This window comes from Pelophylax lessonae (genome assembly GCF_965119305.1).
Source record: "Pelophylax lessonae genome assembly, chromosome: 1".
Taxonomy (NCBI): Eukaryota; Metazoa; Chordata; class Amphibia; order Anura; family Ranidae; genus Pelophylax; species Pelophylax lessonae.
The window spans coordinates 410,171,894-410,184,085 of record NC_138768.1 but is presented as its reverse complement, the minus strand read 5'-3'; the positions used below and the strand labels follow the sequence as shown (position 1 = coordinate 410,184,085).

At 41.7% G+C, this 12,192-nt stretch overlaps 1 protein-coding gene across 1 annotated transcript in view; it reads left to right on the top strand.

Annotated features, from left to right (window-relative positions):
* DENND4C (DENN domain containing 4C) overlaps positions 1–12,192 on the top strand; it is a 274,603-nt gene that overhangs the window by 62,970 nt on the left and 199,441 nt on the right. The window contains exons 3-4 of the mRNA XM_082257942.1: positions 6,763–7,015; positions 9,748–9,817. Coding sequence (XP_082114068.1) covers positions 6,763–7,015; positions 9,748–9,817 — 323 coding nt within the window. The remainder of the gene's footprint in view (positions 1–6,762; positions 7,016–9,747; positions 9,818–12,192) is intronic.

The following is a 12,192-nucleotide window of genomic DNA, read 5'->3' as shown; positions in this document are numbered from 1 at the left end:
GGATCTGTTGGCATCACGATTCAAAAGGAAAGTTCAGAGATTCGTGGCTCGCTCCCGCGATCCTCTAGCAGAAACCGCAGACGCACTGATCGCCCCGTGGGGGCAATACCAGCTAATATATGCCTTCCCTCCTCTCGCGTTACTGCCAAGACTTCTTCGCAGGATAGAGGAGGAAGGAATCCCAGTAATCCTGGTAGCTCCGGACTGGCCTCGTCGAGCTTGGTACGCCGACATGGTCAGACTGGTGGCAGACGTCCCATGGAGACTTCCTCTCAGGGAGGATCTACTGTCTCAGGGACCGATCTTCCATCCTGCTTTACGATCGCTTGCTTTAACGGCCTGGCTATTGAGACCCAGGTGCTGAAGGACAAAGGTTTGTCAGCTTCAGTTATTCCTACTCTAGTTGAGGCAAGGAAAGCGACTTCCAGAAAGATTTATCATCGCACATGGAAGTCCTACATTGCATGGTGTGAACCTTTGGGGTTCCGTCCTCGGTCTTATTCGATTAGTCGAATATTGGCTTTTCTGCAACAAGGGGTTGAGCAGAAACTGGCCTTGAGTACTATCAAGGGTCAGGTCTCAGCATTAGCCATCTTCTTTCAGAAGCCTTTGGCTACTCATTCCTTGGTGCGGAATTTCATCCAGGGGGTGCGACATCTGGCTCCGCCAGTGCACGCGCCGTTACCCCCCTGGGATCTTAATTTAGTGTTGTCGGTTCTTCAGAAACCTCCCTTTGAAGATATTAGGGAGATTCCTCTACCCACGTTGTCCCAGAAGGTGGCCTTCTTGGTGGCTATTACTTCTGCACGCAGGGTGTCAGAACTGGCCGCATTATCTTGTCGTTCACCATATCTGGTGGTTCATAGAGATAAGGTGGTTCTTCGTCCGAATCCATCCTTCCTACCAAAAGTGGTTTCAGAATTTCATCTGAATGAAGAAATTGTATTACCTTCCCTGTGTCCTAAGCCCAGTCATCCTCGGGAGTTTGCTTTACACTCCTTGGATGTGGTCCGGGCAATCAGGGTATACTTGAAAACGACAGACTCGTTTCGCAAGACGGATTCACTTTTTGTGATCCCAGATGGACCCAAAAAGGGGTTGCCTGCATCTGCCGCGACCATTTCCAGATGGATCAGACAGACGGTAGTGCAGGCTTATTCTATTAAGGGTCGGGAGCCCCCGTTCCCTGTTAAGGCGCACTCCACTCGGGCACTTAGTGCGTCATGGGCCTTTCGCCATCAGGCGTCAGTGGTCCAGGTGTGCAAGGCGGCTACCTGGTCGTCGGTGCATACCTTTTCTAAACTTTATAAAGTTGATGTTATGGCATCGTCTGATGCCTCGTTTGGCCGCAAGGTTTTGCAGGCCGCAATTTGAGGAGACCAGTGGTCTACCTCGAGGGTTTTTTCCGTTGGAAAATTTTTCTTTAGTCTCATTCTTTGTTTATAATGAGCCTTTAAAACTTCTAGTTTGGCACCGGTTGGGCCTTCTAGATTGGATTTGATTTTGTCAACCCCACCCCTCATTTGTGGCACTGCTTCTGGATGTCCCAGCTCTTGAGAATCAAGAAGACTACGTCTGTCAATGAGCGATAGAGAAAAATGGATTTTTGTAAGAACTTACCGTAAAATCCTTTTCTCTTAAGCTCATTGTTAGACGTAGTACCCGCCCCTCTATCATTGAGTTGGGTTGGGTTAAATTCTCTGTACTGCTTTAAACAGAACTGATTCCCTGTAGCAGAGAGAGGGAGGATATACCCTCAGGGACTGCCCCTAAGGTGGAGCCAGAACGTTTTGTCTTTCTGCCTAGTCCTACTCCTGCGGAGACAACATAACCCAGCTCTTGAGAATCAAGAAGACTACGTCTGTCAATGAGCTTAAGAGAAAAGGATTTTACGGTAAGATCTTACAAAAATCCATTTTTCTTGTGGCGATCACTTCGGCTCGCAGAGTGTCGGAGCTGGCGGCGTTGTCTTGCCGCTCCCCTTACTTGATAATTCACAGGGATAAGGTGGTTTTGCGACCACTCCCATCCTTCCTTCTCAAGGTGCTCTCGGATTATCACCTTAATGAGGACACTGTCCTACCTTCGCTTTGTTCGAAGACAATACATCCAAAGGAGATTGCCTTGCATTCCTTGGATGTTGTCAGGGCGATCAGGGTTACCTGTCGTCTACGGAGTCTTTTCGGAAGACGGATTCCCTCTTTGTCCTTCCTGAGGGACCTCGGAAGGGCATGGCTGCGTCCGCAGCGACTATTGCCAAGTGGATCAGACAGACCATTGAACAGGCTTACGCCTTGACGGAACGGGTTCAGCCCCCTTCCCTGTTAGGGCGCCCTCTACCAGGTTTTTGAGTACTTCCTGGACCTATTGGCATCGGGCCTCGGTGGCCCAGGTGTGCAAGGCGGCGACTTGGTCGTCGGTGCACACGTTTTTCCAAGTTCTACGAAGTACACGTTCTGGCATCAGATGATGCTTCTTGTGGCCGCAAAGTTCTCAGTGCGGCTGTGCCATGATGGACCCTTGAGTTTTTTTCTCTGGGTCCCTGGCTGTTGGCATTGGCTTTCCTGGGCTGTTGCTCCTGTTGAGCTTGTTTTTTTTCTCTGTTGCCCAGTTGGTTCTTACAGTGCATGTAAGATTCCTTTCTCTGATGTGGGTACTGTGTTGCCTTTTCTACGGTTGCGTCTCCCACCCCTCATGTCTATACTGCTTTGGGACATCCCTATTGTGATGACTTAGAAGAGGCGGCGACTGTCGGAGGACGTAAGAGAAAACGGAATTTTTGTAAAATCTTACCGTAACATTCCTTTCTCTGAGTCCTCCGACAGTCTCCGCCCTCGCCCCTCTTTTGTGGGGTTCTTATTACCTACTGCTATGCTACCAAACTGAGTTGGGAGTGGTGATGCAGGGGGGGGTATTGGCCAGATGGGACAGCCCCCTTGTGATGACTTAGAAGAGGCGGCGACTGTCGGAGGACTCAGAGAAAGGAATTTTACGGTAAGATTTTACAAAAATTCAGTTTTTGTCTAGATAGGGAAGAATTGCAACCCTGTGCTTTATTTTTTTTTTTTTTACGGCTACCTTAGACTCAATAAGATGTCCCCTCATGCCTATACTCAGGTGCAAAAACTAGAATTCTACCCTTTTCTTACTTTAAAATGTTATTTATTTATTTCTGTGTAGCTTTGGGAAAGTGCCCCTAACTTGCAACACCCAGGTATGTGCTGCAGTGTCTAAATATGGTCAGTTTATACATGCACCACTAATTGTTGCCCTGCTTCTATCGGAATCTTTGCAGTGGCACATACAGCAAATTCAAAGTGCTTGGATTAGAGTGACTCATTTCATTACTTGGAGCCATTCCAAGTAATTTTTAAGACAAAATCTAAAAATAATTTTGCTTTTTTAAAAGTTGTACAACGTCTCTTGTGGTGCAGTCCAGAGCTCATAGATGCTTAGCTGGCAATCCTGGTTACTGCTCTACTTAGTCATTGTATGTTTGTTTAGGCCAGCTTTATGCCATCTACATAATTTTCTTCAGCACTGTTCATGGATGGTCCGCTTCACTTCAAAAAAGCTGTGTGGTTTTTATGACACAGTATAAAATGAGGAGGTTTATTCTATATGTTGGTGAAAAGTCAATCCAATGGTGCCCCCCTAAAACTGTTTTTATGCTTGCATACTGAACTGAGGATTTCGATTTTCTTTCTTAGTGTCCATAGAGCATGGGTTCTTAACATCTTCATGACTAGTGTCAAAATCCAATTTTGCAACTTTGACATGTGTTAGTATAAGGCGCCTTTTCACATGGAGCGGAATCTGTCCAAGCGGATTTGCCTGCACAGCGGGGCATCTGTCCATTGAGCAGGCGGATGACAGGTCAGTGTCCGCTCCACTATAATGAGCAGGCACAGGCCTCTGTTGTCTATGGGGCAGTCAGATGGAAACAGACTGCATGTCCATTTCCATCCAATTGTGGTCCGATCCACTGGAGGAATGGCAAACGTATCTGTTTTTAGTGGACCGTAGAGCTGCACAATTAATCGTATCATAATTGCGATCTCCTGCAATCTCAATCCCCGATTTTCACGATTCTCAGTGCAGTGGGTTAAGCGATGCGTCTCGGTATGACACATAGCCAGACATCTCAAGTCTCGGGCATATGGGCTGCAGCTGCCTGACGCCCAGACGATATCCCGACTGTCTGTGTCAGAGCTCGGCTGTCAGAACGGAGCCAATGCTTCTTGTATAGTTCCAGCTCTGTTCTGTCACAGGCGGAGTGATGTCAAATGCACTCGAATTATGAGAGGAGACCGAGGAGAGCTGAGCTACAGGTAGCCTCGGCTCTGCGCCGCTGCTCACGCTCACTCTTTGCCAGCTGTACCCACAGCAGTACCAGCCAGCAGTACCCACAGCAGTACCCATGAGTTATCCATGACCGAAGGGGGGTTATCCTAGTCACAGCTTTATTTCAAATGGTTAATAAAAAAAAAATATTATATCGCTTTAAAATAAAAAAGATTTTGAGAACCGTGATCTTAATTCTAAACAAAACAATTGTGATTCTCATTTTTGCCAGAATTGTGCAGCTCTAGTGGATCGGATTGGATACCGGTGGGTGACAGTGGACACATGTCCTCTGACATCTGCCACCCCATAGAGAATAATTGGTGGTCGGGTCGGCCTGAAAAATGGACAGGCAGACCCGATCGATCCGCTGATGTGAAATGTGTCTATCTGTACATCTCTCCACTACTTGGTGTATCCCGGTGGATTATACCTTATTTCAGGACAAATTGGGCTTTCATTTGGTGGTAAATGTAAACCGATATCTCCTGATTTTTTTTTTTTTTTTCATTATCAAAAAAAAAAAAAACTGGCCTAAAATGGTTAAAAAAATCAAATTGTTTTTAATTTTAGTCTTCTATTTTTTTTGCTATTGCCATGACCCACCACCCAAAAAAAACCTAACATTTCTTCTACTCCTGACAATTTCAGTGATAGTACATTTGTCTTTTGTATAGTAGGGCCACTAGTCCATAGTAGGGCCAAGAAACAATAGCACTGAGCGCTCAAAATGCATCAATCTTTCTTGGATTTTGTGGTTTATATACAATAAAGCTTATTTTATCGTTCAAGAGTGTGGCCATCTAGAAATCCCTTTTTGATTTCTAAACCGTAGTACGCATTTTGCTTTTTTTTTTTTTTTGTGCACATACACTAAATATAGAAGCCTTTTTCTTACCAAAAACATACTGCTACCAATCACTGCCACTTACTGACACATTGCCGCTTACACTCAGTAAACTAGATCAAGTCATGAACTAGTTATTCTTTTTTTTTTTCTTCACAGAGGAACTACATTGTGACATGCTACAAGATCAATGATCACTGATAGTCAGAGGCTATGATCATGTGATCGGGTCCTGTTCCCCCACGTACAAATTGTAGTACGAGTCCTGAAGCTGTCACCAACAGCCCAGGTCCCTGTGATGGGAGCTTGCAAGCGACTGCGCTTCCAGCACAAGCACAGAATTATACGGCGCCCAGGATAAAAGCCATTTCCTGCATGCCGCATATTTTTGTGATTGTAAAGGGGTTACATTTTTTAAATCGAGGAACCAAATACTGCAAGCATATTTTACTTGGGACTCAGGAAAAGAATGAATACTAAACTGTCAGCAAAAACAAGTAAAGACAAATAACAATGGCTGTATAATATACTGCATTCATTTCTGTAAACTATAGTAAAGCCAAGTCCTATACATTTTATAATTATTATACAGGATTTATATGTAGTTGCATTACAATTCAAGGTAAGTGGGTTAGGAGGGCCCATTTTTTAGATTTTCTTTTTGACATTTTTAACTGTTACCGAGGTCACTTCACCTCTGCATCTTATTTGCAAATAAACCTGGCTGAGCTAATTAATTTTTAATGGAATGTTTTGTTGATCTGAGCGATCTGAACCAAAATCTGTATGGCCCTCTTCGTTATCTTATAAGTTTAATGAATTTTAGAAAAAGGTATGGTTCACTGTGTACCAGATATATCACACGTATTATCGGCAACTTTGTGCAAATTTTGAAAGACCCTTTTTTGGTCGGGTAAATAATTTTATTATATTTATTGAAATGGATTACAAAAAGTCAAATTTTTAGTATGCCAGTGCACCTAAAAAAAAACTCATGCACTCTAGATATTTTTAACGCTGCTCATAGGGGATTAGGTGTATTTATTTAATTTTTTCTGCTCTGCCTCTAGACGTCCCAGCATGTTAGCCTATGTGTCCATGCACACACAGGCATTTAGAGGCAAACGTGTAAATGCCTGTATATGCACAATAATGCTAGGCGTGTTTAGTGCTTGAGTGTTAATTCATTTCAGTGGCCAGGATAAATGATTGTTCTGGCCAGTGAAATTAATGAATGTCCAAGTGCTTGACGCGCCTAACACGTGTTTACGAGCATCAAGAGCTTTTTCTCCCAAAATGTTGTTGCCAGGAGGAAAGATGTCTAGGAGAGCTGAGCAAATGCCCTGTGTACATGAGGCCTTATTCTAGCTTATAGAATATATTTTCTGGCCTGCTAAAAATGTCTAGCTCTTTCCAGTGTTGAACCAATATGGCCAGTTCTGTATTCATCAGTGGTCCACCTCTGTCGTATTTCATGTGTGGAAAATATTCAAGAATGCGTACCCGTTTTTACATGCTTTTACCTAATAATACAAATTGACATCCTTTTTTTTTTTTTTTTTTTTTTTTAGCGTGCTATATGAAGGAAAGGAGCGTCTTATGTCGGGCTGCGAGACAATCCAAGCAACTCCATATGGGCGCTGTGCTAATGTAAACAATAGCTCCACGACTTCATCAAGAATATTCATCACTTATCGCCGTGCAGCTCTTGACCGTACTCAGAACTCGCTTGCAGTCACTGACATCTGTGTGATCATCACCAACAAAGGGGAGATCCCACCTCACACTTTCTGTAAGGTGGACAAAAACCTCAACTGCGGCGTGGTAAGGAGAAACAAAGGAAAAAGCACTGAATGAACTGTTACTTTTAAAGGCTTGTTGCACTTTTTATGTTCATTTACCATCGCTTACTTCACAAATTTCACTAATTCCTGCACTTGATGGTAAACATTAGCCCTCTTTTAACTGAAAGGATGAGTCAAGTTAGTACCAGCCTTTTTCAGTAAATGGCATAAATTGTATTTAAACACGGGTTCTGATAAGGTATGTATAGCTGGGGATTGTTATACCCCTTTCACACTAATGGACCTATCTGATCCACCTCCAGTCTCCTCTAGGTAGTGGCGGGTGTCAACGGACATGTGGCAGTAGGGTATAAATGGACAGGCGGTTCATTCACATCTAACCGCCCATAGAAAAGAGCGGGCTGTGTCTGTGTCCGCTCTGTGTAAGCAGAATGGACAAGTACTAGCCATCTGCCTGCTCAGTGGGGTTCAGCAGACAGATTCCCTGCTGAGCAGGGGGGCTCCAACAGAGCCTGCCCCATTTATGACGGGTGGGTTTAGATAAACATTTAAGCCTGACTGCAGCTTAATTTTTTTTTTTTTTTGTTTTTGTTTTTTTTGCCATTGTAGGCTGAGAGAGAGTGGGGAACTGTTAAAACCTATGGCAGGTGCTTATCATGGTTTGTGACACCATTGGCATGTTTTGACTTCATTTTGTCACCCTGTGACACAAGAAAAAAGGTCTACAGAGTAGGCAGGATAGGAAGATATAGATGCATTAACAAAACCCTTAGATATTTTGTTTTTTTTGCTCTGTTTGTATAGAGATTTTCCATCACTTCTCAAGCCCTGTGACCACCTGTCAATCGACACGTAGTAATGGGAAATCTCTACCAGTGTAGACACAGAACGCAATAAAATCTAACAGAGGATCTACTCAATTCTCACTTCATCTAGGGCACATACAGTCCTGTCCAAAATTATTGGCACCCCTGCATTTCTGATAATGCACCACTTCGCCCAGAAAATTGTTGCAATTACAAATGTTTAGGCCTTTTGACTATGTGCATGGCAATATAAAATCTGAAGACTGCCTAAGAATTCTGGGGTGCAATGTAGGGCCCGGTGTCAAAAAGTTGGGTCTCCCAGAAGGAAATGGACCCAAAGCACCCATAAATATTAAGACAAAAGGCTGTACTGAACTGGCCAGCAATGAGTTCAGATCTAAATCCAATAGAACAGCTGTGGAGAGATCTCAAAGCAGCAGTTGGGAAAAGGAACCCTTCCAATCTGAAAGACCTGGAGCAGTTGGCGAAAGAAGAGTGGTCCAAAATTCCAGTAGAAAGGTGTAAGAAACTCATTGATGGTTATAGGAAGCAATTTATTTCAGTTATTTTTTCCAAGGGGTGTGCTACCAAATATACAATTTAAGGGTGCCAATAATTTTGTCAAGTTTGTTTTTGGGATTTTGTGTGAAATGTGTTAGATTTGGCTTTTTGTTTCTCCACTTTTTTGTGTCATACCAATACAAACAAAATAAACATGAGAATGTCTCAACATTTGTAATTGCAACAGTTTTCTGGGCGAAGTGGTGCATTATCTGACAGAAATGCAGGGGTGCCAATATTTTTGGCTATGACTGTATATAGATCAAAGTACAAGAAAAAGGAAGGTGAAGTTACTAAAAGATTGGTTGGTGAATTTTACTGCAGATTGGAATTTGATCAGGGTAATACATAGCATCAGAGGACAGCAGTTTTCACCAGTAAAGGCAGAGACTATGATGTGTTAAGTATCATGTCATGTAGGTGCGTCTATACTAATAATCACACATTTTAAAGAGGTATGGCGTCATATACAATCATTTTGGTACTGAATAATTTTAATATCAATGCTGTTAACTCCAAATATTTTTATATATTCTCCTACTGTGTGTGCTTCTGTAAATGATTTACTGTGGGCCTCATTCATAAATGTATCTGAAATGGCAACTGCCTGTGCTAGCCCATAAGAGCCAATTGGTTCAAAAGCGAATTGTAGAGAATCTGGTTGTGTTAGATCAGCCTTTCTCAACTAGGGTTCGTTTTGAGCATTCTAGGGGTTACCTGAGCAATATGCAGTGAAATGATCCCCCACCTTCAATGACTGCAAGAGGCCAGATTTTCACTGACCACAAATACAAGGGAGACATTTTCCACTGACTACTAGTGTAAGGGATAAGCTTTACGTGGATCATTATTGTTACAGGGCTTAGTTTTCACTGCAATTCTTTTCATCATAACTTTAGAACTGTAATTTCAAGATTATTAATAAAAATCATTTTGTTGTATACATCTGGTGGTGTTGATTTTTTTTTATCTTCCTAGGGTGCTAAATATTCTAGGCACACCACATTCTTTTTTCTCTCATCTTAAATATTCTAAAACTGGTAATTGAAATGGATTGTGAACTGTGCATATAATCTTTTAGAAGGGTTTTCCTAAAATATAAATTCAACACTTGCTCCGTGGTAAAAAGGATGAGAAAGGCTGCTTTAGATAATCACAGATGGGTTCTGTTTCCGGGCCCTCATTATTATTCACAACTAGTATAAAGGCTTTACAGCTCCTATTGGTATCTTGGTCAGTTAACATTAGCCAAACCTCTCCTGGTAATTTGCATATATACATTGATAATGCTCTGATGCATATGTTTGACTGTTTTGGACAAATAAGTGTTCTTTTATTGAAGCACAATCCTAAATTTTTGTGTTTTTATCCTTTGCCTTTTTAGTGGGGATCCAACGTATTCCTGTGCTATAAGAAGTCTGTGCCTGCTTCAAACTCTATTGCTTACAAGGCTGGTTAGTATAACATACATTTAAAAAGTTTGTGAACTGGACTTTTTGTTTAAATTTTACCTTTTGTAAAAAGAGTAAAGCTGTATGCATGTTACATGAAGCTGCATGCTTCAAGAAGCAAAAAAAAGCAAAAAAAATGTAGTACATAATATAGTAAGAGGGACCTGTGAATACTAGTGATGCCCAAAAAAAAAAGGTGGCGATAATGGTACCGAAAAAGGTTTTACAGTGAATTTGCTGCAATTTTACTGCGAATTTGCGCTGATTTTGCCTACATTACCATTATGGTTTGTTTTTCAAAGGACATGTGACTCCAATGCAAAAAAAAAAAAACAAACTAGTGCATTAGTGATGCGTTCTTGCTGCGTTTTCAATGTATTTGGACAGGAAGGTGTGCTTTTATTTATGTGCATGTTTTTTTTTTTTTTTTAAACTGACCAAAAATCCAACAAGCACAATTTTTACCACCGCAATGGAAGCACAACATACCAGTGTGAAGACATGCATAGAACTTAAAGGGATACATTTTTCGTGAGCTTTTCTTGCGCTAAAGGTGGCAGTAATGGCCGACATTAAATTCATGATATTAATTAAAAAGTCTAATATAATACAATTCTTTAGAAAAATATAAAATTTTTTTTTTAAAATTGACATTTCGGTTTTGGTTTTCGCACAGGTGCATCCTACATTTTCAGTTTCGGCACCAAAATTTCCATTCGGTGCACCCTCTAGTGAATACAATCGTTTGTAGCTGTACAGCAAACAAACAAACTCAAAATATTTTTGTAAGGCTAATGGTTGGCCATTCGTGCTTCAATAAATGATTTATTTTCTGATTGATGTCTTCGATAGGAATAATCAATCTGTAGTGAACAACCCATTGAATGTGCCACACGAGGGGAAGTGGGATTTCAATAGTTGACTTACGATTGTAAATAAAGATTGCATCTTATCGATCACATCTCTTTCCGCTATGTAATCTCATGATCTGATCAATCGAAATACATTTGTATTCATTATATGCATATATTCATTCTTTCCATTGAATTTGTACAAATTAGATATAAATTGTGTCTAAATTGATCAGAAGAAAAGTTAAGTCTATTAGATTGATTGATTGCATTTGATTGTTTTAGTTGAATCGCACATCGATCAGATAGTAAAATTTGAAGTGTGTATGGACATCAAAAAGACCAGTGTTAATGTGCAAAGTGTGTCCATAGTGGCACATCTGCAGTCGTGCCAAATTACACTAACTTGAAACCTGATTGGCTACTGCACTTTTCCCACCATCATTGTTCATTAAAATAAACCTTGTGTTGGTGTTTCTTCTTTGATTTAATTTGGCAAAGTGGAAGTACAAGACCATATACATCTTTACGGAGAGATCTTATCACCCTGCTTTAGCTGCAGGATATCTTGTTTCTTTTCAAGTTTGTTTCAAATGTTATACGGCTGTGGATACTTTTGTGGACAGTTCTATATTTTATCCTGGTACAGTATATGGTTAAAGGGCTTCAAAAACCACAGCCCATAGGGCTATATTTACACGGTGAAATATGAAGCATTCAGAAATGCAGGGCTGTTCACATTCTGCATCATTTTTAACTTGGCCTGCAGAATTTGACAAGTGGCACCACTTCTCAAACTCTGCAGCCCAAGATAAAAATGCTGCGGCCACAACATGTGAACAGCCCTATGAAGCTGTTTTACAATTCTGCAAACTCGCTCATTGTGGCTGTGCCACAACCACGTGCAGTGCACACAATTGCAGCATGGTAGTGCAGCATTATAGGGTTAAATCAGGCAGTAATGAGGCGATATAACACCACTTCCTGCCAAATGCTTTCTTAGCAGCACTGTGACTGAAGGAAGAGAGCCAGAAATCAGTACTGTGAGGATTTTTTGAGATCCTGACCTGAAGTGAAGAGCAGGTGCACATCTCCTGGGTTTGTTAACACAGGAAGAACTTGGTCACATAGCAGAGTGCTGGGAGAGCATCAGGACAGCTCCTAGGCAAGGAACCAACCAGAACTTACCCCCGGAATTCTCTCTCCCTCTCCAAATCATGTCACGTCATTTATTTTATCTTTTACCCTGTTCCTTGAGAAACCGCTTTTATTACTTCCTGTGACCTCATCATCAAGCTTGCAAAATTCTTGCTATGGCAGCTGCTAGACTGTCATTTTTTGCTGCTGTAGACATGCTCCAGAACTACATCACCTAAGAGCTTTTTTTCCCCCACACACACACAATATGTGAGCAAACTCTTAAGAGTAAAGGTAGCTACATTGTTTTGCTGGGAAATCGATGTTTACATGTGGAGTAGGACTGAGAATGGTGGGAATAGGACTTATGTAGGCCTACAGGCAGGACTT